The sequence below is a fragment of the Mobula hypostoma genome, chromosome 16 (assembly GCF_963921235.1).
Source record: "Mobula hypostoma chromosome 16, sMobHyp1.1, whole genome shotgun sequence".
NCBI lineage: Eukaryota > Metazoa > Chordata > Chondrichthyes > Myliobatiformes > Myliobatidae > Mobula > Mobula hypostoma.
The window spans coordinates 71,393,841-71,419,672 of NC_086112.1; the positions used below are offsets into that span (position 1 = coordinate 71,393,841).

At 44.1% G+C, this 25,832-nt stretch overlaps 1 protein-coding gene across 3 annotated transcripts in view; it reads left to right on the top strand.

Moving 5' to 3' along the window:
- Positions 1 to 25,832, top strand: part of uba6 (ubiquitin like modifier activating enzyme 6) — a 455,635-nt gene that overhangs the window by 241,876 nt on the left and 187,927 nt on the right. For all 3 annotated transcript variants that reach the window (XM_063069103.1, XM_063069102.1, XM_063069104.1), the window contains 3 exons: positions 6,423 to 6,566; positions 6,681 to 6,748; positions 13,528 to 13,606. In XM_063069103.1, the coding sequence (XP_062925173.1) occupies positions 6,423 to 6,566; positions 6,681 to 6,748; positions 13,528 to 13,606 (291 nt within the window). The remainder of the gene's footprint in view (positions 1 to 6,422; positions 6,567 to 6,680; positions 6,749 to 13,527; positions 13,607 to 25,832) is intronic.

The following is a 25,832-nucleotide window of genomic DNA, read 5'->3' on the forward strand; positions in this document are numbered from 1 at the left end:
GATGTAAAGATTTTTACTCATGTATGTGAAGGATGTAAGTAATAAAGTCAATTCATATTCCATTCATATGAGCCAAACATGGGCAAATGGGACTAGCTTAGATGGGAATCTTGGTCAGCATGGACCGTTTGGGCTGAATAGCCTGTTTTAATGAAACTGTAAAACTCCATGTGCATCACAGATTTCAATGTATTCTTCCACTGAAATGCCTGACACCTGGCCTGACCTGCTTTTTTTACACCAGCTATAGCATGGTCTCTTGTCTAGTTGGAGTCAGAGTACTACAACACAGGAAAAGGCCATTTGGCCCAACTAATTGATTCTGACCTGATCTGTGTAGTCCCATCTTCCGCTAGCCTGACCATATTGCTCCAAACCCCTCTCATCTTTGTGCTAATTTTATCCTAATTTCTCTTAAATGTTATGAATGATTCCACATCTACCACCTCTGCTGGCAGCTCATGCCACACTTACACACTCCTCTCGCTGAAGAAGTTCTCGCTCAGATACCCCTTAAATATTTCACCTTTCACTCTTAACTTTTGACCTCCAGTTGGAGTCACTCAATCTGACTGAGGGGTAAATGTCTGCATGCATTTTCTCTATATATCCCTCATAATTTTGTACATCTGTAAGAACTTTCCACGTTCTCCTAGGGTCCAGAGAATAATGTCTTGATCTATACAACCTTTCCCTGTAACTGTGGTCCCCAGGTCCTTGCAACATTCTTGTAATTTCTCTCTGCACTCTTTCAAAATTAATGTTATCTTTCTTCTAGGTAGATGACCAAAACTGTTCTCAATATTCTAAATTCAGCCTCACCAACAGTCTATTACAGCTTCAGCATAACATCCCATTTTCTGTACTCAGTGATTTATGAAGGCCCAGTCCAGTGTACTTTACGCCCTTCTGTACCTGTCTTGCAACTTTCAAGGAGTGATGGACCTGTACTCCCAGGTGTCTCTGTTCACATGTCAGAGCCCCACTATTCACTGTGTACTCTTACGTCTACATTTTTCCAGCTGGTCAAGATCATAATGATAGCCTTGCACTACACTCCCTGCTGAAGTCCAGGTAGACAACGTCCACTGCTTTTCCTTCAAGAACCTTCTTGGTAAACTCCTCAACAAACTCCATAAGATTGGTTAAACTTACTTGACCTACCACACAGAAAGCCACCTTGATTATCCCTTATCAGGTCCTGTCTATCCAAATACTTATATACCCTGTCTCCTGCTGATAATTTACCCCCGACTGACATCAAGATCATAATTTCCTGGGTAGAGATTATGAATAGTAAAAGGAAAAAAATCACTGGTGGGAGTTGTCTATAGGCCACCGAATAATAATATTACAGTGGCACAGGCAATAAACCGAGAAATATCCGAGGCATGTATGAATGGAACAGCAATTGTTATAGGGAACTTAACTTGCACATAGATTGGGTGAATCAAGTTGATCAAGGTAGTCTTAAGGAGTTCTTCATAAAATGCCTACTTGATAGCTTTCTTGAACAGCATAGTAGTGAACCTGCAAGAGAATGTACTATCATTGATCTGGTCCATGGGTAAAATTAGCAATTTTGTAGTAGAGATCCTCCTGGAAAGTGTGATCACAGTATGATTGAGTTTCTCATGCAAATGGAGGGTGCAAAAGTTTGATCTAAAACCAGAGTATTATGCCTAAACAAGGGAGACTACAATGGGATGAGGGAGGAGTTGAATAGGGCAGACTGGGAACACAGACTATATGATGGGACAGTTGAGGAACAGTGGAAGACTTTCAAAGAGATTTTTCATGGTGCTCAACAAAAGTATATTCTAGTTAAAAGCAAGGACAGTAAGGGTGGAGAGAGCCAGCCATGGATAACTAAGGAAATAAAGGAAGACATCAAACTAAAAGCTTGTGCATACAAAGTCGCCGAGAGTAGTGGGAAATTGGAAGATTGAGGAAACTTTAAAGAGCAACGAAGAGCCACTAAGCAAGCAAGAAAGAAAAGGAAGATAGATTATGAAAATAAACTAGCACAAAATATAAAAATGGATCGTAAAAGTTTTTATAATTATATAAAGTGGAAAAGGGTGGCTAAAGTGAATGTAGGTCCCTTGGAGGACAAGAAATGGGAATTGATATTAGGGAATGAGGAGATGGCCGAGGCTTTAAATGACTATTTTGTGTCAGTCTTCACGGTGGAGGACACGTCTAACATGTTGAAAGAGATGATAATGAATGCGATGGGAGGTGAGGGCCTCAGTAACAATAGCTGTCACTAAAGAGGTAGTGCTGAGCAAACCTGTGGGCCTAAAAATACACAAGTCCCCTGGTCCTGGTGGAATGCATCACAGGGTGCTGAAAGAAATGGCAGAGGTTACAGAAGAGGCTTTGGTGATAATTAACCAAAATTCTCTGGACTCTGGGCAGGTCCCAACAGATTGGAAGAAGGTGAATGTCACTCCACTGTTCAAAAAATAATGTAGGCAAAAGAGAGGTAACTATAGGCCAGTTAGCTTAACATCTGTAGTTGGGAAAATTCTTGAAGCTATCATTGAAGAAATTGTGAGGCATCCGGAAAGAAATGGAGCCATCATGGAGACACAGCATGGATTCAGCAAAGACAAGTCCTGTTTGAGAAAGTTACTGGAGTTCTTTGGGGTGTGACACTCAGCTATATTGGCTGGTATTTATCTCGGGGAAACCCCGTTCGCTGCCCACCTGGTCTCTTGGTTACGTTGGATGCTGTACAAATGCCATCTGATTCGGCTTCAAACATCAATCATCAGCCAGCGCACAATGTACGTTTTACCAATTACACTTTTCAGATATTACTAAGACTATGAGATTAATAGACGTACAATACAAAAATGAATGGAAAAGGTGCCAGACTTACCAAAGTTCAATTTCCTCGTGCACACGTTGGAGCTTGGGACCTCCTTTCTTCCCTCGGAGATCCACTCTGACTCCTTCGACTCCCAGCCCGGGACCACCTGCAGTGATCGACCACAGCACTCCCAGTACGTCTGCCGTCCTCCCGGTCTCTCCTCCAACTTCCCACCCGGAATGATCGACCACAGCACTACCAGTACGTCTGCCGTCCTCCCGGTCTCTCCTCCAACTCCCCACCCAAAATGATCAACCACAGCACTACCAGTACGTCTGCCGTCCTCCCGGTCTCTCCTCCAACTCCCCACCCGGAGTGATCGATCACAGCACTCCCAGTACGTCTGCTGTCCTCCTGGTCTCTCCTCCAACTCCCCACCCGAAGTGATCAACTAGAACACTCCCCATACATCCGTCGTCCTCCTGGTCTCTCCTCACGGTCTCTTCTCCAACTCCCCACTCGAAGTGATCGACCACAGCACTCCCCGTACGTCTGCAGTCCTCCTGGTCTCTCCTCCAACTCCCCACCCGAAGTGATCAACCACAGCACTCCCCGTACGTCTGCCGTCCTCCTGGTCTCTCCTCCAACTCCCCACCCGAAGTGATCAACTAGAGCACTCCCCGTACGTCAGCCGTCCTCCCGGTCTCTCCTCCAACTCCCCACCCGGAGTGATCGACCACAGCACTGCCCGTACGTCTGCCGTCCTCCTGGTCTCTCCTCCAACTCCCCACCCGAAGTGATCAACTAGAGCACTCCCCGTACGTCAGCCGTCCTCCCGGTCTCTCCTCCAACTCCCCACCCGGAGTGATCGACCACAGCACTGCCCGTACGTCTGCCGTCCTCCTGGTCTCTCCTCCAACTCCCCACCCGAAGTGATCAACTAGAGCACTCCCCATACGTCTGCCGTCCTCCTGGTCTCTCCTCCAACTCCCCACCCGGAGTGATCGACCACAGCACTCCCAGTACGTCTGCCTCTCATTATCTTGTACACGTCTATCAGGTCACTTCTCACCCTCGTCACTCCAAGGAGAAAAGGCCGAGTTCGCTCAACCTATTCTCATAAGACATGCTCCCCAATCCAGGCAACATCCTTGTAAATCTCCTCTGCATCCTTTCTATGGCTTCCATGTCCTTGCTGTAGTGAGGCAACCAGATTTGAGCACAGTACTCCAAGTGGGGTCTAACCAGGGTCCTATATAGCTGCAACATTACCTCTCAGCTCTTAAACTCAATCCCACGATTGATGAAGGTCAATGCACCGTACGCCTTCTTAACCACAGAGTCAACCTACTTAGCAGCTTTGAGTGTCCTATGGACTCGGACACCAAGATCCCTCTGATCCTTCACACTGCCAATAGTCTTACCATTAATGCTATATTCTGCCATCATATTTGTCCTACCAAAATGAATCACCTCACACTTATCTGGGTTGAACTCCATCTGCCATTTCTCAGCCCAGTTTTGCATCCTATCAATGTCCTGCTGTAACCTCTGACAGCCCTCCACACTATCCACAACACCCTCAATCTTTGTGTCATTAGGAGGTTCACCAAGTTGATTCCAGAGATGAGAGGGTTAGACTATGAGGAGAAATTGTGTCGTCTATGACTGTACTTGCTGGAATTCAGAAGGATAAGAAGACATCTTATAGAAACATATAAAATTATGAAATGAATGGATAAGATTGAGGCAGGAAAGTTGTTTCCACTGATAGGTGAGACTAGAAGTAGGGGACATAGTGTCAAGATTCGGGGGAGTAAATTTAGAACAGAGATGAGGAGGATCTGCTTTTCCCAAGGAATGGTGAATCTGTTGAATTCTCTGCCCGATGAAGCAGTAGAGGCTACCTCAGTAAATATAGTTAAGACCAGGTTGGATAGATATTTGCATAGTAGGTGAATTAAGAATTATGGGTGAAAAGCAGGTTGGAAGTAGATAAGTCCATGGTCAGATCAGTTGTGATCTTATTGAATGGCGGAGCAGGCTCAACGGGCCAAACAACTGACTTCCGCTCCTATTTCTTATGTTCTTACTTATTCTTTGAGTGCTTGTTGAACAATGAAACAACATTAGCTATCTTTCAGTCCTTTGGCAGCTTGCTTGTGGATGAAGACATTTGAAGTATCTGCAATTTCTGTACTGGCCTTCCATCAGACCCTGTGGACTTATTTGGCTCAAGATAGCCAGCACCACCTCTTCTGTTGTCTAAAATGGATGCAGTCTGCCTCATTATTGTTTTCCCTCAGTTTTGTCTTCTGGGTAAAAATGGATGCAAAAGAATCATTTAAGATGTCCCTGTGTAGACTGTCCATATTTTCAAGAAACATTTTTGAATGCACATGACAAATTCTGCCCCATTTGAGCACCTAGCACTAAGGAAATCCCAGTCAATAGCAGGGAAGTTAAAATTACCCACTGCAACAACCCTGCTGAGGCATAGAGAAGTACAGCACAGAAGCAGGCCCTTCACACAAAACCATTTAAATTGTGTACTCCCATTGACCTGCACTGGGACCATAGCCCTCCATGTAGCTATCCAAACTTCTCTTGGATGTTGAAATCAAGCTCACATTGTTGCACTTGTGCTGGCACTTCATTCCATGCTCTCAAAACCCCCTAAGAGAAGAAGTTTCACCTTATGTTCCCTTTAAACTTTTTTATCTTTCACCCTTAACCCAGGCTCAGTGTAAAACGTCTGCTTGTATGTACCCTATCTATACTTCTCATCACTTTGTATTTCTCTATCAAGCTCTTCTCAATCTTCTACATTCTGAGGAATACAGTCCTAACCTATTCAATTTTTCCTTATAACTCAGATCTCCCAGACCCAGCAGCATACTTGTAGATATTCTCTGTACTCTTTCAACCTTGTTTACGTTGTTCATGTAGGTGGATGACCAAAACTGTACACAATATTCTAGATTAGGCCTCACAAACATCATACAACTTCAACATAACATCCCATCTCCTATACTCAATGCATTGATTTATAAAGGCCAGTGTATCAAAAGGTTTCTTCACTTGTAACACAACTTTCAATGAATAATGGACCTGTATTCCCAGGTCCCTTTGTTTTACCACACTTCTCAGTGCTTGACTGTTCACTATGCAAGACCCAACTGCCGATTCTCGGCCCGAAACGTTGACTGTTCATTTCCACGGATGTTGCCCGTCCTGCTGAATTCTTCCAGCATGTTGTGCATGTTGCTTTTACCTGTGATGGACTGGGCTGAACCACTTTGTAGGATTTTCTGTTGAAGAGCTATGATGTTTCCATACTTGGCTGTGGTGCTCTCCACTACACATCCGTAGAACTTTGTCAAAGCTTTAGGTGCCATGCCAAATCTCTGCAAACTCCTAAGGAAATAGAGGTGCTGCCGTGCTTTCTTTGTAATTGCACTTACAGCTGATCTGAAACACCTAGGAATTTAAAGGAAAAAACATAAATTTTCAACAGTTTGGGCAGCAACAATAGATAGAGAACAGTATCTGCAATTCATGTAAATGTGCTGCAATTTTTAAAGTATATTTTTGTATATTGCAGACTGCAGTTAATCATGATATTGTTAAGTGGCTTTCACGGACAGCAAGAGGATGTTTGGCCCCTATTGTTGCTGCTTTTGGTGGAATAATTAGCCAGGAAGCTTTGAAGGCACTCACGGGGAAATTTTCTCCACTTCAGCAATGGGTTAGTATTTTTTATATGTTTAAATAAATTAAAAATAAATAAATAAATATGTTTATATGTTTAAAAAGATAATTTTATTGATTCAGAGAATATTGTGTTTGTTTTGCTTTATAGCTATATTTTGATGCAACGGAGTTATTTCAGACTCTAGAAGGTACAAATGGTGATCAGTTCCAACCACGGTAAGTGTAGAGTATCGGTTTAAGTATGAATTTGATGGATAGGAGGACACAATTTAAATGTTGGATATTCAACACCTACTTGGAAGTGTTAAATTATTCCAACCCATTTAATAGGGCTGACTGAATGCTGGAAGTGATAGTTGCATATGATACCATTTTACTAAACATTGATACAGCAGTATAGTACAGGAACAGGCTCTTCTGCTCATGATGTTTATGGTGACCAAGGCAATGTAACTAATCCCAACTGCCTACATAAGATTGTATGTCTCTTTGCTCTGATCAAGTGCTTCTACCACTATCAAAGAAAAAGCTTGCCTTGTATATTTCCTTCAAACTTTCTCCTTTTCACCTTAAAGCTATACCCTCTAGTTTTTGACATTTCTACCTTGGGGAATAAAGATACTGACTATCTGCCTGCCCTATCTAAGCCTTTGTAATTTTGTACCTTGCCGAGGCACAGCGACAACTCGCAGATACCTCCTCTTATTTACCCCTCGATCATGACCCCACGAAGGAGCCCCAGGCCATTGTCTCCCACACCGACTTTATCCGCTCAGGGAATCTCCCAACCACTGCTACTAACCTTATAGTTCCCACACCCCGCACTTCCCGTTTCTACCTCCTACCCAAGATCCACAAACCTGCCTGTCCTGGTAGACCTATTGTCTCAGCTTGCTCCTGCCCCACTGAACTCATTTCTGCATACCTCGACAGGGTTTTATCCCCGCTTGTCCAATCCCTTCCTACCTATGTTCGTGACACTTCTCACGCTCTTAAACTTTTCGATGATTTTAAGTTCCCTGGCCCCCACCGCTTTATTTTCACCATGGATGTTCAGTCCCTATATACTTCCATCCCCCATCAGGAAGGTCTCAAAGCTCTCTGCTTCCTTTTGGATTCCAGGCCTAATCAGTTCCCCTCTACCACCACTCTGCTCCGTCTAGCGGAATTAGTCCTTACTCTTAATAATTTCTCCTTTGGCTCCTCCCACTTCCTCCAATCTAAAGGTGTAGCTATGGGCACCCGTATGGGTCCTAGCTATGCCTGCCTTTTTGTTGGCTTCGTGGAACAATCTATGTTACAAACCTATTCTGGTATCTGTCCTGACGAAGGGTCTCGGCCTGAAACGTCGACTGCATCTCTTCCTACAGATGCTGCCTGGCCTGCTGCGTTCACCAGCAACTTTGATGTGTGTTGCTGGTATCTGTCCCCCACTTTTCCTTCGCTACATCAACGACTGCATTGGCGCTGCTTCCTGCGCACATGCTGAGCTCGTTGACTTCATTAACTTTGCCTCCAACTTTCACCCTGCCCTCAAGTTTACCTGGTCCATTTCCAACACCTGCCTCCCCTTTCTAGACCTTTCTGCCTCTATCTCTGGAGACAGTTTATCTACTGATGTCTGCTATAAGCCTACCGACTCTCACAGCTATCTGGACTATTCCTCTTCTCACCCTGTCTCTTGCAAAAATGCCATCCCCTTTGCGCAACTCCTCCATCTCCGCCGCATCTGCTCTCAGGATGAGGCTTTTCATTCCAGGACGAGGGAGATGTCCTCCTTTTTAAAAGAAAAGGGTTTCCCTTCCTCCATCATCAACTCCGCTCTCAAACGCATCTCCTCCATTTCACGCATATAAGACCATAAGACAAAGGAGCTGAAGTAGGCCATTCGGCCCATCGAGTCTGCTCCGCCATTTTATCATGAGCTGATCCATTGTCTCCTATTTAGTTCCACTCTCCTGCCTTCTCACCATAACCTTTGATGCCCTGGCTACTCAGATACCTATCAATCTCTGCCTTAAATACACCCAATGACTTGGCCTCCACTGCTTCCCGTGGCAACAAATTCCATAGATTCACCACCCTCTGACTAAAAAAATTTCTTCGCATTTCTGTTCTGAAAGGGCGCCCTTCAATCCTTAAGTCATAACCTCTCGTACTAGACTCCCCCATCATGGGAAACAACTTTGCCACATCCACTCTGCCCATGCCTTTTAACATTCGAAATGTTTCTATGAGGTCTCCCCTCATTCTTCGAAACTCCAAGGAATACAGTCCAAGAGCGGACAAATGTTCCTCATATGTTAACCCTCTCATTCCCGGAATCTTTCTAGTGAATCTTCTCTGTCCCCTCTCCAACGTCAGCACATCCTTTCTTAAATAAGGAGACCAAAACTGCCCACAGTACTCCAAGTGAGGTCTCACCAGCGCCTTATCGAGCCTCAACATCACATCCCTGCTCCTATACTGTATTCCTCCAGAAATGAATGCCAACATTGCATTCGCCTTCTTCACTACTGACTCAACCTGGAGGTTAACTTTAAGGGTATCCTGTACGAGGACTCCCAAGTCCCGTTGCATCTCAGAACTTTGAATTTTCTCCCCATTTAAATACTTGTACCTAAGTGCATAACCATACACTTTCCAACATTGTACTTCATTTGCCACTTCTCTGCCCATTCTTCCAATCTATCCAAGTATCTCTGCAGACTCTCCGTTTCCTCAGCACTACCGACCCCTCCACCTATCTTCGTATCGTCAGCAAACTTAGCCACAAAGCCATCTATTCCATAATCTAAATCGTTGATGTACAATGTAAAAAGAAGTGGCCCCAACACTGATCCCTGCAGAACACCACTGGTAACCGGCAGCCAACCAGAATAGGATCCCTTTATTCCCACTCTCTGTTTCCTGCCAATCAGCCAATGCTCTATCCACGTATGTAACTTTCCCGTAATTCCATGGCTCTTATCTTGTTAAGTAGCTTCATGTGTGGCACCTTGTCAAAGGCCTTCTGAAAATCCAAATATACAACATCCACTGCATCTCCCTTGTCTAGCCTACTTGTAATTTCCTCAAAAAATTGTAATAGGTTTGTCAGGCAGGATTTTCCTTTAAGGAATCCTTGCTGAGTTCTGCCTATCTGTAACCTCATCCTTGACAATCGACTCCAACAACTTCCCAACCACGGATGTCAAGCTAACAGGTCTATAATTTCCTTTTTCCTTCCTTGGCCCCTTCTTAAATAGCAGAGTGACATTTGCAATCTTCCAGTCCTCCGGAACCATGCCAGAATCTATCGACTTTTGAAAGATCATCGCTAATGCCTCCGCAATCTCCACAGCTACTTCCTTCAGAACACGAGGGTGCATTCCGTCTGGTCCGGGAGATTTATCTACCTTTAGCCAATTCAGCTTCCTGAGTACTTTCTCTGTCGTAATTGTGACTGCGCACACTTCTCTTCCCTGCCACCCTTGAGTGTCCGGTATACTGCTGTCTTCCTAGTGAAGACTGATGCAAAATACTTGTTCAGTTCCTCTGCCATCTCCTCATCTCCCATTACAATTTCTCCAGCATCATTTTCTATCGGTCCTATATCTACTCTCACCTGTCTTTTACTCTTTATATACTTGAAAAAGCTTTCAGTATCCTCTTCAATATTATTTGCTAGCTTCCTTTCATAGTTAATCTTTTCTCTCTTAATGACCTTCTTGGTTTCCTTTTGTAAGGTTTTAAAAACTTCCCAATCCTCACTCATCCCACTTATTTTTGCTTCCTTGTATGCCCTCTCTTTTGCTTTAACTTTGGCTTTGACTTCTCCTGTCAACCACGGTTGCATCCTTTTTCCACTCGAAAATTTCTTCTTTTTTGGAATATACCTGTCTTGCACATTCCTCATTTCTGGCATAAACTCCAGCCACTGCTGCTCTGCTGTCTTTCCCGCCAGTGTCTCTTTCCAGTCAACTTTGGCCAGTTCCTCTCTCATGCCACTGTAATTTCCTTTACTCCACTGAAATACCGACACATCAGATTTCGGCTTCTCTTTTTCTAATTTCACAGTGAACTCAATCATGTTATGATCACTGCCTCCTAAGGTTTCCTTCACCTCAGTCTCTCCAATCACCTCCGGTTCATTACACAATACCCAATCCAGTACAGCCAATCCCCTAATAGGCTCAACAACAAGCTGTTCTAAAAAGCCATCTCGCAGACATTCTACAAATTCTCTCTCTTGAGATCCAGTGCTGACCTGATTTTCCCAATCTACTCGCATGTTAAAATCCCCCACAATTATCATAACGCTGCCCTTCTGACAAGCCTTTTCTATTTCCTGTTGTAATTTGTAGTCCACATCCTTGCAGCTGTTTGGAGGCCTATAAATAACTGCCATCAGGGTCCTTTTACCCCTGCTACTTCTTAGCTCAACCCATAAAGATTCTGCACCTTCGGATCCTATATCACCTCTTTCTAATGATTTAATATCATTTCTTACCAATAAAGCCATGCCTCCCCCTCTGCCTACCTTCCTGTCCTTCCGATACACCGTGTATCCTTGGACGTTCTGCTCCCAGAGACATGCATCCTTTAGCCATGTCTCAGGGATGGCCACAATATCATACCTGCCAATCTGTAGCTGTACAACAAGATCATCCACCTTATTCCTTATGCTGCGTGCATTTAAGTACAACACCTTAAGACCAGTATTTGATACCTTTTGCTTTGATTTCACTGCAACTTTATTGCACTGCAACTCATCCCAATGGCTACAAATTTGCCCCATCATCTGCCTGTCTTTCCTGACATCTTTACTGCTCACTATCTTAGATCTATTTCTGTTTTTCCCTTCCTCCGCTCTATCATTCCGGTTCCCATCCCCCTGCCAAATTAGTTTAAACCCTCCCTAACAGCTCTACTAAACTTTCCCGCCAGGATATTGGTCCCCTTCGGCTCTCACATCTGCTCTCACTCCATCCTCCCGCCACCCCACTAGGAATAGGGTTCCCCTTGTCCACACCTACCACCCCACCCGCCTCCGGGTCCAATATATTCTCCGTAACTTCCGCCACCTCCAATGGGATCCCACCACTAAGCACATCTTTCCCTCCCCCGCCCTTCTCTGCCTTCCGCAGGGATCGCTCCCTACGCGACTCCCTTGTCCATTCGTCCCGTCCATCACTCCCCACTGATCTCCCTCCTGGCACTTATCCTTGTAAGCAGAACAAGTGCTACATATGCCCTGACACTTCCTCCCTTACCACCATTCAGGGCCCCAGACAGTCCTTCCAGGTGAGGCGACGCTTCACCTGTGAGTCGGCTGAGGTAATATGCTGCGTCCAGTGCTCCCGATGTGGCCTTGTTTATATTGGCGAGACCCGATGCAGACTGGGAGATCGTTTCGCTGAACACCTACACTCTGTCTGCCAGAGAAAGCAGGATCTCCCAGTGGTCACATTTTAATTCCACAGCCATTCCCATTCTGATATGTCTATCCATGGCCTCCTCTACTGTAAAGATGAAGCCACACTCAGGTTGGAGGAACAGCACCTTATATTCCGTCTGGGTAGCCTCCATTCTGATTGCAGGAACATTGACTTCTCAAACTTCTGCTATGCCCCACCTCCCCCTCGTACCCCATCCGTTATTTATTTATATACACACATTCTTTTTCTCTCTCTCCTTTTTCTCCCTCTGACCCTCTCACTATACCCCTTGCCCATCCTCTGGGTTTTTCTCCCCTTCTTCCTTTTCTTTCTCCCTGGGCCTCCTGTCCCATGATCCTCTCATATCCCTTTGCCACTCACCTGTCCAGCTCTTGGCTCCATCCCTCCCCCTCCTGTCTTCTCCTATCATTTTGGATCTCCCCCTCCCACTTTCAAATCTCTTACTAGCTCTTCTTTCAGTTAGTCCTGACGAAGCGTCTCGGCCCGAAACATCGACTGTTCCTCTTCATAGAGATGCTGCCTGACCTGCTGCGTTCACCAGCAACTTTGATGTGTGTTGCTTTGTAATTTTATATATTTCTATCCGGTTGCCCTTCAGCTTTTGACCTTCCGAGCTTGTCCGTCCTTTCCTTGTAGCTGATACACTTTAATACTGACAACATCCTGGTCAATTTTTTCTGCACCCTTCCCAAAGCCTCCGCATCCTTCCTAAAAAGAGGTGACCAGAACTGAAGACAGTATTCTAAATTTGGCTTGGCCATCATTTTATAAGCTTCCCTGCTTTTAAACTCAACACCTGACCAATGAAGGCAAGTGTTTTATTACTGATTACAGTTTTTCTTGTATTTATTGTGTAGGATGTCAGCATTACTAGTAAGACCAATGTTCGTAACCTTCCCATATTGTCCTTGAGAAAGTGGTAGTTAATTGTATTATATTGAAAGTATTCCATGTTGCTGTTCCACTTGTTCAAATAACAATAATTCCTACCAATAATATCAACGTTGCTTCATTGTTGTTTTAAAGAACTCAAGCAATGCTAGTTGTTCAAATCACAATGGCTTTTTCTTCACAGTAATGGTGGGAATGGTTAGATGTTTAAAGTGATGGATTGGTTTTACCTGAATACATTAGAATTAGGAACAACAGATGGCCACTAAGCTCCACGATTCTTCTCCGTATTCAATGGGATTATGGCTCCTTACTGCCTATTGTATAAAAATATTCCAAAGTATTTCACTTGTTAAATGGCTGACATTTTATACTGTAAGCTGTAGCTTTAGATGCTCAAGATGAAACTTTCTTTCCATATCCACCTAATCAAGACTTCTTGGGCTCGTGTATGTTCCTAAAAAATAATCAGCTGTCACTCTTCTGAACTCCACTGAATAGAAGTCTAACTTGTCCACGCTTTCCTCATAAGACAACCCAAGTTGCAGCGTAGTAAAACTTATGATTTGTTCATTTATAAGCTATGCTCTCCATTCATATTAGCACACTTGTCCATAATTCTTGGTTGTCTGTTGGTATTTATAATTAACTTGTCCTTTATAGAGGAGATCGATATGATGCTCTGCGTGCATGTGTTGGACATTCAATCTGCCAAAAGCTCAGCAACCTCAATGTTTTTATGGTAAGTACATTTAAAAATCATTACTCTGCACCCAAGAGAAGCATTTCACACTATCATTGAGACTAACAATGTATTAGATTATTAAGGTAAATATCAGCTGATGTGATGGGAGCAAAATCCTTGCGGTAGTTGTTGGATCCTGAGAACTTTGTCCTCCAAAGGTTCTTCAGAAGTCAAGAATAAGGCATAAAACCTATTGCTTTTGATCATTTTGGTAAGTGTCACAAGAGAGGAAAACAAAGATGAGCCGTGGGAGCAAAAATAAACCACAAAAGGCCTACATGAACAAAAATTCCAGCGATAACAATTAACCTATAAAATAGCCAGATTCAAGTGGCGTGACACCTGCTACTGAAAGCTTAGAAGCTTCTAAAGGAATTCAGAAGCAGTTGTACTGCAATTGCTGGAAAATTCATTGAACAATTACTTGTATATGTGTGATTGTATAAAAAATACAAGCCAGCATTGGAAAGTTAAACTACATAAAATATACAAAGAAAACAACAATCCTGATCCTAGCAACACACATCAAAGTTGCTGGTGAACACAGCAGGCCAGGCAGCATCTCTTGGAAGAGGTACAGTCGACGTTTCAGGCCAAGACCCTTTGTCAGGATCTCTGTACCTCTTCCTAGAGATGCTGCCTGGCCTGGCCTGCTGCGTTCACCAGCAACTTTGATGTGTGTTGCCTGAATTTCCAGCATCTGCAGTATTCCTGTTATTTGCGTTTTTAAAATCCTGATCCTAATTCAGCATTCCCCTCTTTGATTCTAAAGCACACCTTCAATAACAGAAGTACAAAATAATTAAACATTCATTCTGGATTATGAAAACATCAAATGGTTTTTATAGAATTACATTTCATTGTTGGGTTCATTGTCCCGATGAGGACGTATGCCTACTTGTGTTTGAGCAGTCCTATTGATCATGACCCTCATACAAGTAATTGAGATGGAAATTATGATATGGCATTTCAGGGCAAATATTATGATTCATAATATTGAATAATCCCAGCTTTCTAGATTTAATTTGATCCATTCAAAGAAATCACATCCATTAGATTGTTGTATCTTAGCTGCTGCTTTACGAATATGATAAACCATATCAGTTAACACACATCAAAGTTGCTGGTGAACGCAGCAGGCCAGGCAGCATTTCTAGGAAGAGGTACAGTCGACGTTTCGGGCCGAGACCCTTCGTCAGGACTAACTGAAAGAAGAGCTAGTAAGAGATTTGAAAGTGGGAGGGGGAGGGGGAGATCCAAAATGATAGGAAAAGACAGGAGGGGGAGAGATGGAGCCAAGATCTGGACAGTTGATTGGCAAAAGGGATATGAGAGGATCATGGGACAGGAGGCCCCAGGGAGAAAGAAAAGGGGGAGGGGGGGAAACCCAGATGGGCAAGGGGTATAGTGAGAGGGACAGAGAGGGAAAAAGAGAGAGAGAAAGAATGCGTGTATAAAAATAAATAACGAGTACGAGGGGGAGGTGGGGCATTAGCAGAAGTTTGAGAAGTCACTGTTCATGCCAACAGGTTGGAGGCTACCCAGACGGAATATAAGGTGCTGTTCCTCCAACCTGAGTGTGGCTTTATCCTTACAGTAGAGGAGGCCGTGGATAGACATATCAGAATGGGAATGGGACGTGGAATTAAAATGTGTGGCCACTGGGAGATCCTGCTTTCTCTGGCGGACAGAGCGTAAGTGTTCAGTGAAATGATCTCCCAGTCTGCGTCGGGTCTCGCCAGTATATAGAAGGCCACATCAGGAGCACCGGACGCAGTATATCACCCCAGCCGACTCACAGGTGAAGTGTCGCCTCACCTGGAAGGACTGTCTGGGGCCCTGAATGGTGGTAAGGGAGGAAGTGTAAGGGCATGTGTAGCACTTGTTCCACTTACAAGGATAAGTGCCAGGAGGGAGATCAGTAGGGAGGGATGGGGGGGGAATGAATGGACAAGGGAGTCGCTTGGGAACGTAGGGAGCGATCCCTGCTGAAAGTGGGGGGGGGGGCAGGGAGGGAAAGATGTGCTTAGTGGTGGGATCCCGTTGGAGGTGGCAGAAGTTACGGAGAATAATATGTTGGACCGAGAAGCTGGTGGGGTGGTAGGTGAGGACAAGGGGAGCCCTATTCCTAGTGGGGTGGCGGGAGGATGGAGTGAGAGCAGATGTGCATGAGATGGGGGAGATGCGTTTGAGAGCGGAGTTGATGGTGGAGGAAGGGAAGCCCCTTTCTTTAAAAAAGGAGGACATCTCCCTTGTCCTGGAATGAAAAGCCTCATCCTGAGAGCAGATGCGGCGGAGACGGAGGAATTGCGAGAAGGGGATGGCATTTTTGCAAGAGACAGGGTGAGAAGAGGAATAGTCCAGATAGCTGTGAGAGTCGGTAGGCTTATAGTAGACATCAGTCCATAAACTGTCTCCAGAGATAGAGACAGAAGGGTCTAGCAAGGGGAGGGAGGTGTCAGAAATGGACCAGGTAAACTTGAGCGGAGGGTGAAAATTGGAGGCAAAGTTAATGAAATCGACGAGCTCAGCATGTGTGCAGGAAGCAGCACCAATGCAGTTGTCAATGTAGCAAAGGAAAAGTGGGGGACAGATGCCAGAATAGGTTTGGAAGATAGATTGTTCCACAAAGCCAACAAAAAGGCAGGCATAGCTAGGACCCATACGGGTGCCCATAGCTACACCTTTAGTTTGGAGGAAGTGGGAGGAGCCAAAGGAGAAATTATTAAGAGTAAGGACTAATTCCGCTAGACGGAGCAGAGTGGTGGTAGAGGGGAACTGGTTAGGTCTGGAATCCAAAAAGAAGCGGAGTGCTTTGAGACCTTCCTGATGGGGGATGGAGTTATATAGGGACTGGACATCCATGGTGAAAATAAAGTGGTGGGGGCCAGGGAACTTAAAATCATCGAAAAGTTTAAGAGCGTGAGAAGTGTCACAAACATAGGAAGGAAGGGATTGAACAAGCGGGGATAAAACCGTGTCGAGGTATGCAGAAACAAGTTCGGTGGGGCAGGAGCAAGCTGAGACAATAGGTCTGCCAGGACAGGCAGGTTTGTGGATCTTGGGTAGGAGGTAGAAACGGGAAGTGCGGGGTGTGGGAACTATAAGGTTGGTAGCAGTGGATGGGAGATCCCCTGAGTGGATAAAGTTGGTGATGGTGTGGGAGACAATGGCCTGGTGTACCTTAGTGGGGCTATTTCCTCTGACTCCCAGGTACATAATTACAATATTCCTTGCTTTCTTCACCCTTAACTGCTAAGAAAAAATCTAATTCCTTACAATTTTGGAGAACCATCTTGCGCATTTCAACCATTTATGTTGTTATTGATCTATAAGGCTCTGACAGTATCATTGTTTACATTGTAAAGCTGCAGCAGCATTTTTAATTAGTTAAGACTGGTAAAAATACAACTACCATGAACAACATTAAAGTCAAAGAAAATACAGCACAGAAACAGGCCCTTTGGCTCATCTAGTCAGTGTCAAACCATTTAAACTACCTACTCCCATCCACCTGAACCCCAAAACCTTCTAAACCCGTACCATCTATGTACCTATCCAAACTTTTTTTAAAAACAAAAGCTTATGTGTACCACATTTTTTTTTTGCTGGCAGCTCGTTCCATTCTCTCAGCCCTGTGAGTTTCCCCTCATGTTGCCCTTAAACTTTTCATCTTTCACCTTTAACCCATGACTTCTGGTTGTTGTCCCACTCAACCTCAATGGAAAAAGCCTGCTTGCATTTACCCTATTTATATACCTCTGTCAAATCTCCTCTCAGTTTTTTACGTTCCAAGAAATGAAGTCCTAACCTATACAATCTCTCCTTATGAGTCAGGTCCTCCAGACCCAGCAACATCCTGGTAAATTTTCTCTCTACTCTTTCAACCTTAATCACATCTTTCCTGTAGGTAAGTGCCCAGATCTGCACACAATACTCTAAATTAGACCTCACCAATATCTTATACAACCTCAAGATAACATCCCATTACCTGTACTCAATACTTTGATTTATGAAGGCCGGTGTGCCAAAAGCTTCCTTTACACCCTGTCTACCTGTGATATCACTTTCAACCAATTGTGGACCTGTATTCCCAGATCACTTTGTTCTGCCACACTCCTCAGTGCCAGACTGTTCACTGTGAAAGACCTACCCTGCTTGGTCCAACTGAAGTGAAATACCTTACACTTGTCTGCATTAAAATCTATCTGCTATTTTTCAAGCCCGTTTTTCCAACTGGTCCAGATTCTTTTGCAAGCCATTATGGCCTTCCTCACTGTCCACTACACCCCCAATAGAGGAGTAGGCCATTGGGCCCTTCGAGCCAGCACGGATATTCACTGTGATTGTGGCTGATCATCCACAATCAGTACCCTGTTCCTGCCTTCTCCCCATATCCCTTGACTCCACTATCTTTAAGAGCTCTATCTAATTCTTTCTTGAAAGCATCCAGAGAATTGGCCTCCACTGCCTTCTGAGGCAGAACATTCCACAGATCACAACTCTCTGGGTGAAAAGTTTTTACTCAACTCCGTTCTAAATGGCCTACCCCTCATTCTTAATCTGTGACCTCTGGTTCTGGTCTCCCCCAACATCAGGAACATGTTTCCTGCCTCTAGCGTGTCCAATCCCTTAATAATCTTATATGTTTCAATCAGATCCCCTCTCATCCTTCTAAATTCCGGTGTATACAAGCCCAGTCGCTCCAATCTGTCAACACATGTCCCGCCATCCCGGGAATTAACCTTGTTAACCTACGCTGCACTCCCTCAATGGCAAGAATGTCCTTTCTCAAATTTAGAGACCAAAACTGCACACAATACTCCAGGCAACACACATCAAAGTTGCTGGTGAACGCAGCAGGCCAGGTAGCATCTATAGGAAGAGGCGCAGTCGACGTTTCAGGCCGAGACCCTTCGTCAGGACTAGTCCTGACGAAGGGTCTCGGCCTGAAACGTCGACTGCCCCTCTTCCTATAGATGCTGCCTGGCCTGCTGCGTTCACCAGCAACTTTGATGTGTGTTGCTTGAATTTCCAGCATCTGCAGAATTCCTGTTGTTTGCGTTTAAAAACAATACTCCAGGTGTGGTCTCACCAGGGCCCTGTACAACTGCAGAAGGACCTCTTTGCTCCTATACTCAACTCCCCTTGTTATGAAGGCCAACATGCCATTAGCTTTCTTCACTGCCTGCTGTACCTGCATGCTTACTTTCAGTGACTGGTGAACAAGGACACCTCACATTTATCCACATTAAACTGCATCTGCCCACTCACCCAACCTGTCCAAGTCACTCTGCATTCTCCTAACATCCTCCTCACATTTCACACTGCCACCCAGCTTTGTGTCATCTGCAAATTTGCTAACGTTACTTCTAATCTAAATCATTAATGTATATTGTAAATAACTGCAGTCCCAGCACCGAGCCTTGCGGTACCCCACTAGTCACTGCCTGCCATTCTGAAAGGGACCCATTAATCCCTACTCTTTATTTCCTGTCTGCCAACCAATTTTCTATCCATGTCAGTACCCTACCCCCAATACCATGTGCTCCAATTTTTCCCACTAATCTCCCATGTGGGACCTTATAAAAGACTTTCTGTAAGTCCAGGTACATTACATCCACTGGCTCTCCCTTGTCCATTTTCATAGTTACATCCTTAAAAAATTCCAGAAGATTAGTCAGGCATGATTTCCCCTTCGTAAATCCATGCTGACTCGGATCGATCCTGTTACTGCTATCCAAATGTGCCGCTATTTCATCTTTTATAATTGACTCCAGCATCTTCCCCATCACTGGTGTCAGGCTAACTGGTCTATAATTCCCTGTTTTCTCTCTCCCTCCTTTCTTAAAAAGTGGGATAACGTTAGCTACCCTCCAATCCACAGGAAGTGATCCTGAATCTATAGAACATTGGAAAATGATTACCAATGCGTCCACGATTTCTAGAGCCACCTCCTTATGTACCCTGGGATGCAGATCATCAAGCCCTGGGGAGTTATCAGCCTCAGTCCCATCAGTCTGTCCAACACCATTTTCTGCCTAATGTGAATTTCCTTCAGTTCCTCCATTTCCCTAGGTCCTCTGGCCATTATTACATCTGGGAGATTGTTTGTGTCTTCCCTAGTGAAGACAGATCTAAAGTACCTGTTCAACTCGCCTGCCATTTCTTTACTCCCCATAATAAATTCACCCGTTTCTGTCTTCAAGGGCCCAACTTTAGTCTTAACTAATTTTTTCCTCTTCACATACCTAAAGAAGCTTTTACTATCCTCCTTTATATTCTTGGCTAGCTTACCTTCGTACCTCATCTTTTCTCCCTGTATTGCCTTTTTAGTTATCTTCTGTTGCTCTTTAAACGTTTCCCAATCCTCTGGCTTCCCGCTCATCTTTGCTATGTTATACTTCTTCTCTTTTATTTTTATACTGTCCTTGACTTCCCTTTCAGCCACAGTCGCCCCTTACTCCTCTTAGAATCTTTCTTCCTCTTTGGAATGAACTGATCCTGCACCTTTTGTATTATTCCCAGAAATCTTGGTGTCATCCTCAAATTTGCTGATGTTTTTTATCCAGAATAAACATCATGTTCAGTCCACACTGGTCAATGTCTTAAAAACATAGAAACACAGAAACATAGAAAACCTACAGCACAATACGGGCCCTTCGGCCCACAAAGCTGTGCCGAACATGTCCTTACCTGAGAAGTTACCTAGGGTTACCCATAGCCCTCTGTTTTCCTAAGCTCCATGTACCTATCCAGGAGTCTCTTAAAAGACCTCTCCTCCTCCCTCGCTCCAAGGAAAAAAGGCTGAGTTCACTCAACATATTCTCATAAGGCATGCTCCCCAATCCAGGCAACATCCTTGTAAATCTCTTCTGCACTTTTTCTATGGTTTCCACATCCTTCCTATAGTGAGGCGACCAGAACTGAGCACAGTACTCCAAGTGGGGTCTGACCAGGGTCCTATATAGCCGCAACATTACCTCTCAGCTCTTAAGCTCAATCCCACAATTGATGAAGGACAATGCACCGTATGATTTCTTAACCACAGAGTCAACCTGCGCAGCAGCCTTGAATGTCCTATGGACTCGGACCCCAAGATCCCTCTGATCCTCCACACTGCCTAGAGTCTTACCATATTCTGTCATCATATTTGACCTACCAAAATGAACCACCTCACACTTGAACTCCATCTGCCACTTCTCAGCCCATTTTTGCATCCAGTCAATGTCCCGTTGTAACCTCTGACAGCCCTTCACACTATCCACAACACCTCCAACCTCCGTGTTATCATCAAATTTACTAACCCACCCCTCCACTTCTTCATCCAGGTCATTTATAAAAATCACGAAGAGTAGGGGTCCCAGTGAAGATCCCTGAGGATCCTCCATGCAGAATATGACCCATCTACAACCACTCTTTGCCTTCTGTGGGCAAGCCAGTTCTGGATCCAAAAAGCAATGTCCCCTTGGATCCCATGCCTCCTTACTTTTTCAATAAGCCTTGCATGGGGTACCTTGTCAAATGCCTTGCTGAAATCCATATACACTACATCTTCTGCTCTTCCTTCATCAATGTGTTTAGTCACATCTTCAAAAAATTCACTCAGGCTCATAAGCCACGACCTGCCTTCCACAAAGCCATGCTGACTATTCCTAATCTGTCCCTGTCTGTTCAGTGGTAGCAGTTTTCTTTGATGTAGAGAAAGCTTATAAGTTATGGACACAAGGGTTTCTGATAAACCTGTAGTAAAATGTTCAATTAGATTCTAGATTTTTTTGTGACAGGAAAGTATAAGTTATGGTGTGGGAACAACATTCACTAAGGAGTATGAGATAGAGAATAGGACTGCATGGGAGGGTCTGTTGCCCACTCCTTTTTAATATTATGATTAATGATATTTTATGAAATGATTATACACTGATGATGGTGCATTTTGGAAAAGAGGCAGAAATGTAAATTGTATAGATAGGAAAATGCATGCAGCTATTAATGAAGTAGAGGAATGGAAACACCAGGGTTTTACATTTTTTTGCTGCAATATTCTTAAATTATTTGTTTTTCTAACAGGAACATTATACCCACAATTATATGACAAATCTCTTAAACAGGAGTAGATTGAAAAGTGATTAGGTATGTGGATGGACACAAGGCTAAGAAGGAAGGTGTGTGTGAATAAAATTCCTGAGAAATATAAAAAAACTTTTAACGTGCTCAGCTGCCTCGTTGATTGCGATTGAGGTGTGAGTAGGATGTCACTTAAACAAGTGTATATTGCTTTAATCCAGGGGTTACAAACCTGGGGTACACGGACCCCTTGTTTCATGCTATTGGTCCATGGCATAAAACATGGTTGGGAACCCCTGCTTTAATCAGATCTGTTTTTGATTATGGATGTGTTGCTTATGAGTCAGCCTCACAAGGAATCTTAAAGCCCCTAGATAAAGTTCAATCTCAAGCATTGAGATAATGCTGTGGTGATATTAAATCATCCCTAATTTCGGCATGACTGGTAGATATGGGTAAAATATCTTTACATCAGTGTAAGTTACAGTTAGCAGTAGTTCATTGGGTTAACGTATGAGGACATAAAGTTACTTATTGAAGAATTGAAAAACTGGCAACAGCATTCAGAAGGTCTTCACAGTTTTGAGTAGATGGGAAATGAATGGGTACAAAATTTTGGGTTGTTTACTGTGGAATATGGTCCCAGTATGCCCCTTTCTATGTTTTTTGATTTAAACCTTCAGGAAAAGATCAAGATGAAGATTTATTGTATATCAGTAGCACAGATAGTTCAGCAATATATGCAAAGCAGATATAAGGTCTTCTTACATATTTATACAGATGGTTCAAAAGATCCAGCAACAGGTCATTCAGTTTTTTCTGTTTCTGTGCCAAAGCCTCAGGTAACTATTAAGAAAAGATTATCAGACAAAGTAGTAGTATTCATGTCTGAGATGCCTTGGAATGGGTCGAAGAAGTATGGTTATTACTTCTATGCTCTGATTCATTCTCGGTTTTGATAGCTATTAAAACAGGTATGTCAAATTGTAGGCTAGACATTATTCTTGAGATTGGACTGCATCTGTTGAGGCTGCAGTGAGTAGGCTTGCAAATCCATCTCTTAGGAGTCCCTACCCATGTTGAGGTTACAGGAAATGAGGTGGCAGACATTCTAGCCAGTCAATCACTTAAAATCAAAGATGTAAATTGCATAAAGCAGAGGTGAAAGTCATAATTGAAAATTCAATTTTATCACTGTTGGGATAAAGAAAGGAAGGCATTCATATAAAACTTGGAGGATGATGGAAACTTAGCTGGGAGGTGGGTATAAAAGGAAGGAAGAGGTTATACTTTCATGTTTTGACATACTAGGTTGAATAATTCCTTGTTCAGAATTAATATGCATGAGTACGGAGTGCACTTGTCAAGAAACGTTGCAGTGTATATTGTCTGAATGTAGTTCATACGAGGTGCAAAGGAAACACCGAGTTACTAAATTGAGATCTTTGGGATAGACACAGTTTATTAGGATATCACTGTCATAGTAATATCAGTGCATATTTGACTTTCTGAAAAGCATTAGACTTTTTGTTAGTATGTGAGGTTTTTTTTGGAGTGGGGGGCACAATTTGATAGGTAAGAGATTCCAGTGACATCTTGGTAAAGCAAGCAGGTGTTACAACCAGATCTGAGCTCAGGTGGGCAGCCAACGCAGCTGTGGAGGAGGCAGTGTGTTCTCTGAAGCTGCGAGATATCATCTGCAACCCCTGCGTCGGGCGGCAAGGCCTCGGCTCAGTTCACTTCCAGAAATGGGGAAACACAAGCATAAGGAACAGGGGAGACATGATACAGGCAGAAGTACGGATCCGTGAGGAAGAGAACCGGATTTCAAAGGCTGTGGAACAAGGGTCCCAGGGTGCCTGGACAAAATGGGATCTGCCTACGTGCAAGATCTCATGGGCAGAGTTATGAAGACTGGAGCCCTTCCATATTTCCTTCCTCTTGCGATCCGTATATGACACCCTTCCTTCACCATTACATCTGTACACATGGGGGATGAGAGAGGATCCGAACTGTAGGCTCTGTGGTCAAAAGGGGACACTGGCTCATATACTGTCCGGATGTAAAACAGCTCTAACTCAAGGACGGTATAGGTGGCGCCATGATAAAGTGCTTCTGGCTCTTGCTGACACACTAGAGCGGGAGAGATGCAAGAAGAGGACGGCTGGCACAGATTCGAGGAAGGCCATCACCTTCATCAAAGAGGGAGCCAGGCCTTTCGTAACCAACCAACCAAAGCCCAATCTGCTGCTAACGGCCAGGTCCTGGGAGATGAGCGTCGATGTGGGAAGGAGGTTGCAGTTCCCGGATGTGGTGCACACAACCCTATGCCCGGACGTTGTACTGTGGTCAACCGAAGACAAGAAAATAATTCTAGTTGAGTTGACTGTGTCATGGGAGGAGGAGTGGGAAGAGGCCCACGAGAGAAAGGCCTTGAAGTGCCAGCCCTTACTGCAGGAGTGTAAAGACAAGGGATGGCAGGCATGGTTGTTCCCTGTGGAGATCAGCTGCAGAGGTTTCCCAGCCAAATCAGCATGGTGGTTGTTGTCAGATTTGGGCCTGGACGAAAGGAGCAAAAAACAAGCAGCTCGTAGGATGGGGGAAGGGGCAGAACGAGCTTCTTGTTGGATTTGGAGTAGGCGAGAGGAGGGGAGCTGGAAGCCAGGAGCAGATGGGCAGTGATTTGGGCACCACCGCCGGCCTACCAACTAGAGAGTGTCGTGGTTAATGGTCGAAACACTCAGTGAAGGTTGGGAACCACCTGATGACATCTGCTCCTGGCTGAAGGCTACGGTTACCTTATAAGGTAACTGGAGAATACACCCTAACAGGTGTTTGTAATAAGCTTTTGCTCCACACTCCACTTCAGTAGGTGGTGCTAATGTGCCTTATATTGATTTGCCAACCATCATTAAACTTTACAAGAAGACGAATAATTTTCCACATGATGTCTCACTAAGTCTATGTCATCTTTCTGCCACTTAGAATGAAATAGCTATTTATTTCAGTATGAAATATATCCACTTTCATGCACAATATCCTGGAGTAAACATTTTTTTCAGAATACTGTTTGGCTCTGTACCATGTGCATTCACTGGCTTCATAAGCTACCTGATCCTCATTCTTAACTGATATGAGACCATCATTAGAACTTATTCCCACCAAATTATCTTTTGATATATACTGAAACAATTCCATAAAATATTAGCTGCTTAGGAATGTGGCTTATAAATGTTAATTGACTCTAATTAGCTACTTACATGTGTAGGAAGATGTCAAAATGTGATAACAAACCAAATGGACTCCATTGAAAAAGCTCAAAATACCGAGACTGTAACAATGTTGAATTAATAATGACTTGTGTATAATGACACTGTACCCTCTAAACCAGTGGTCCCCAACCACCGTGCTGCGGACCGGTACCGGGCCGCAAAGCATGTACTACCAGGCTGCAAGGAAACGATATGATTTGGCGATATGAGTCAGCTGCACCTTTCCTCATTCCCTGTCACGCCCTGTTGAGCTTGAACGCACGCGAGGTCGTTACCCGCGCGTCATCCATGTCAGCGCGGGAAGGAGGTCAACTCCTTGAGTTTGCAAATGACGGCGGGCTGAAAAGTATGTTTGACATAACATTTCTGCCAGCATTCTGGATCAAAGTCAAGGCTAAATATCCTGAGATAGCCACGAAAGCACTGAAAACATTGCTTCCATTTCCAACGTATCTCTGCAATGAATGCAAAGAAAACCAAATTGCGGAATAGCTGGACTTAAGGAACTCCGCTCGAGTATCGCTGTCTCCCATCACCCTTCGATGGCACCGTCTCGTTGCAGGGAAACAAGCCCAGGGCTCCCACTGATATTGATGTGCTGCAATGATTTTATATGTTCATACGGGGAAAATATGTGCTGTGTGTTTAATATCCAAACGTTACTTGAAATGCTATGATGCTATTGACTTGTAAGTGACTTACATAACCATATAACAATTACAGTACGGAAACAGGCCATCTTTACCCTTCTAGTCCGTGCCGAACGCTACTCTCAGCTAGTCCCACCGACCTGCACTCAGCCCACAACCCTCCATTCCGTTCCTGTCCATATACCTATCCAATATTTCTTTAAATGATAAAATCGAACCTGCCTCTACCACTTC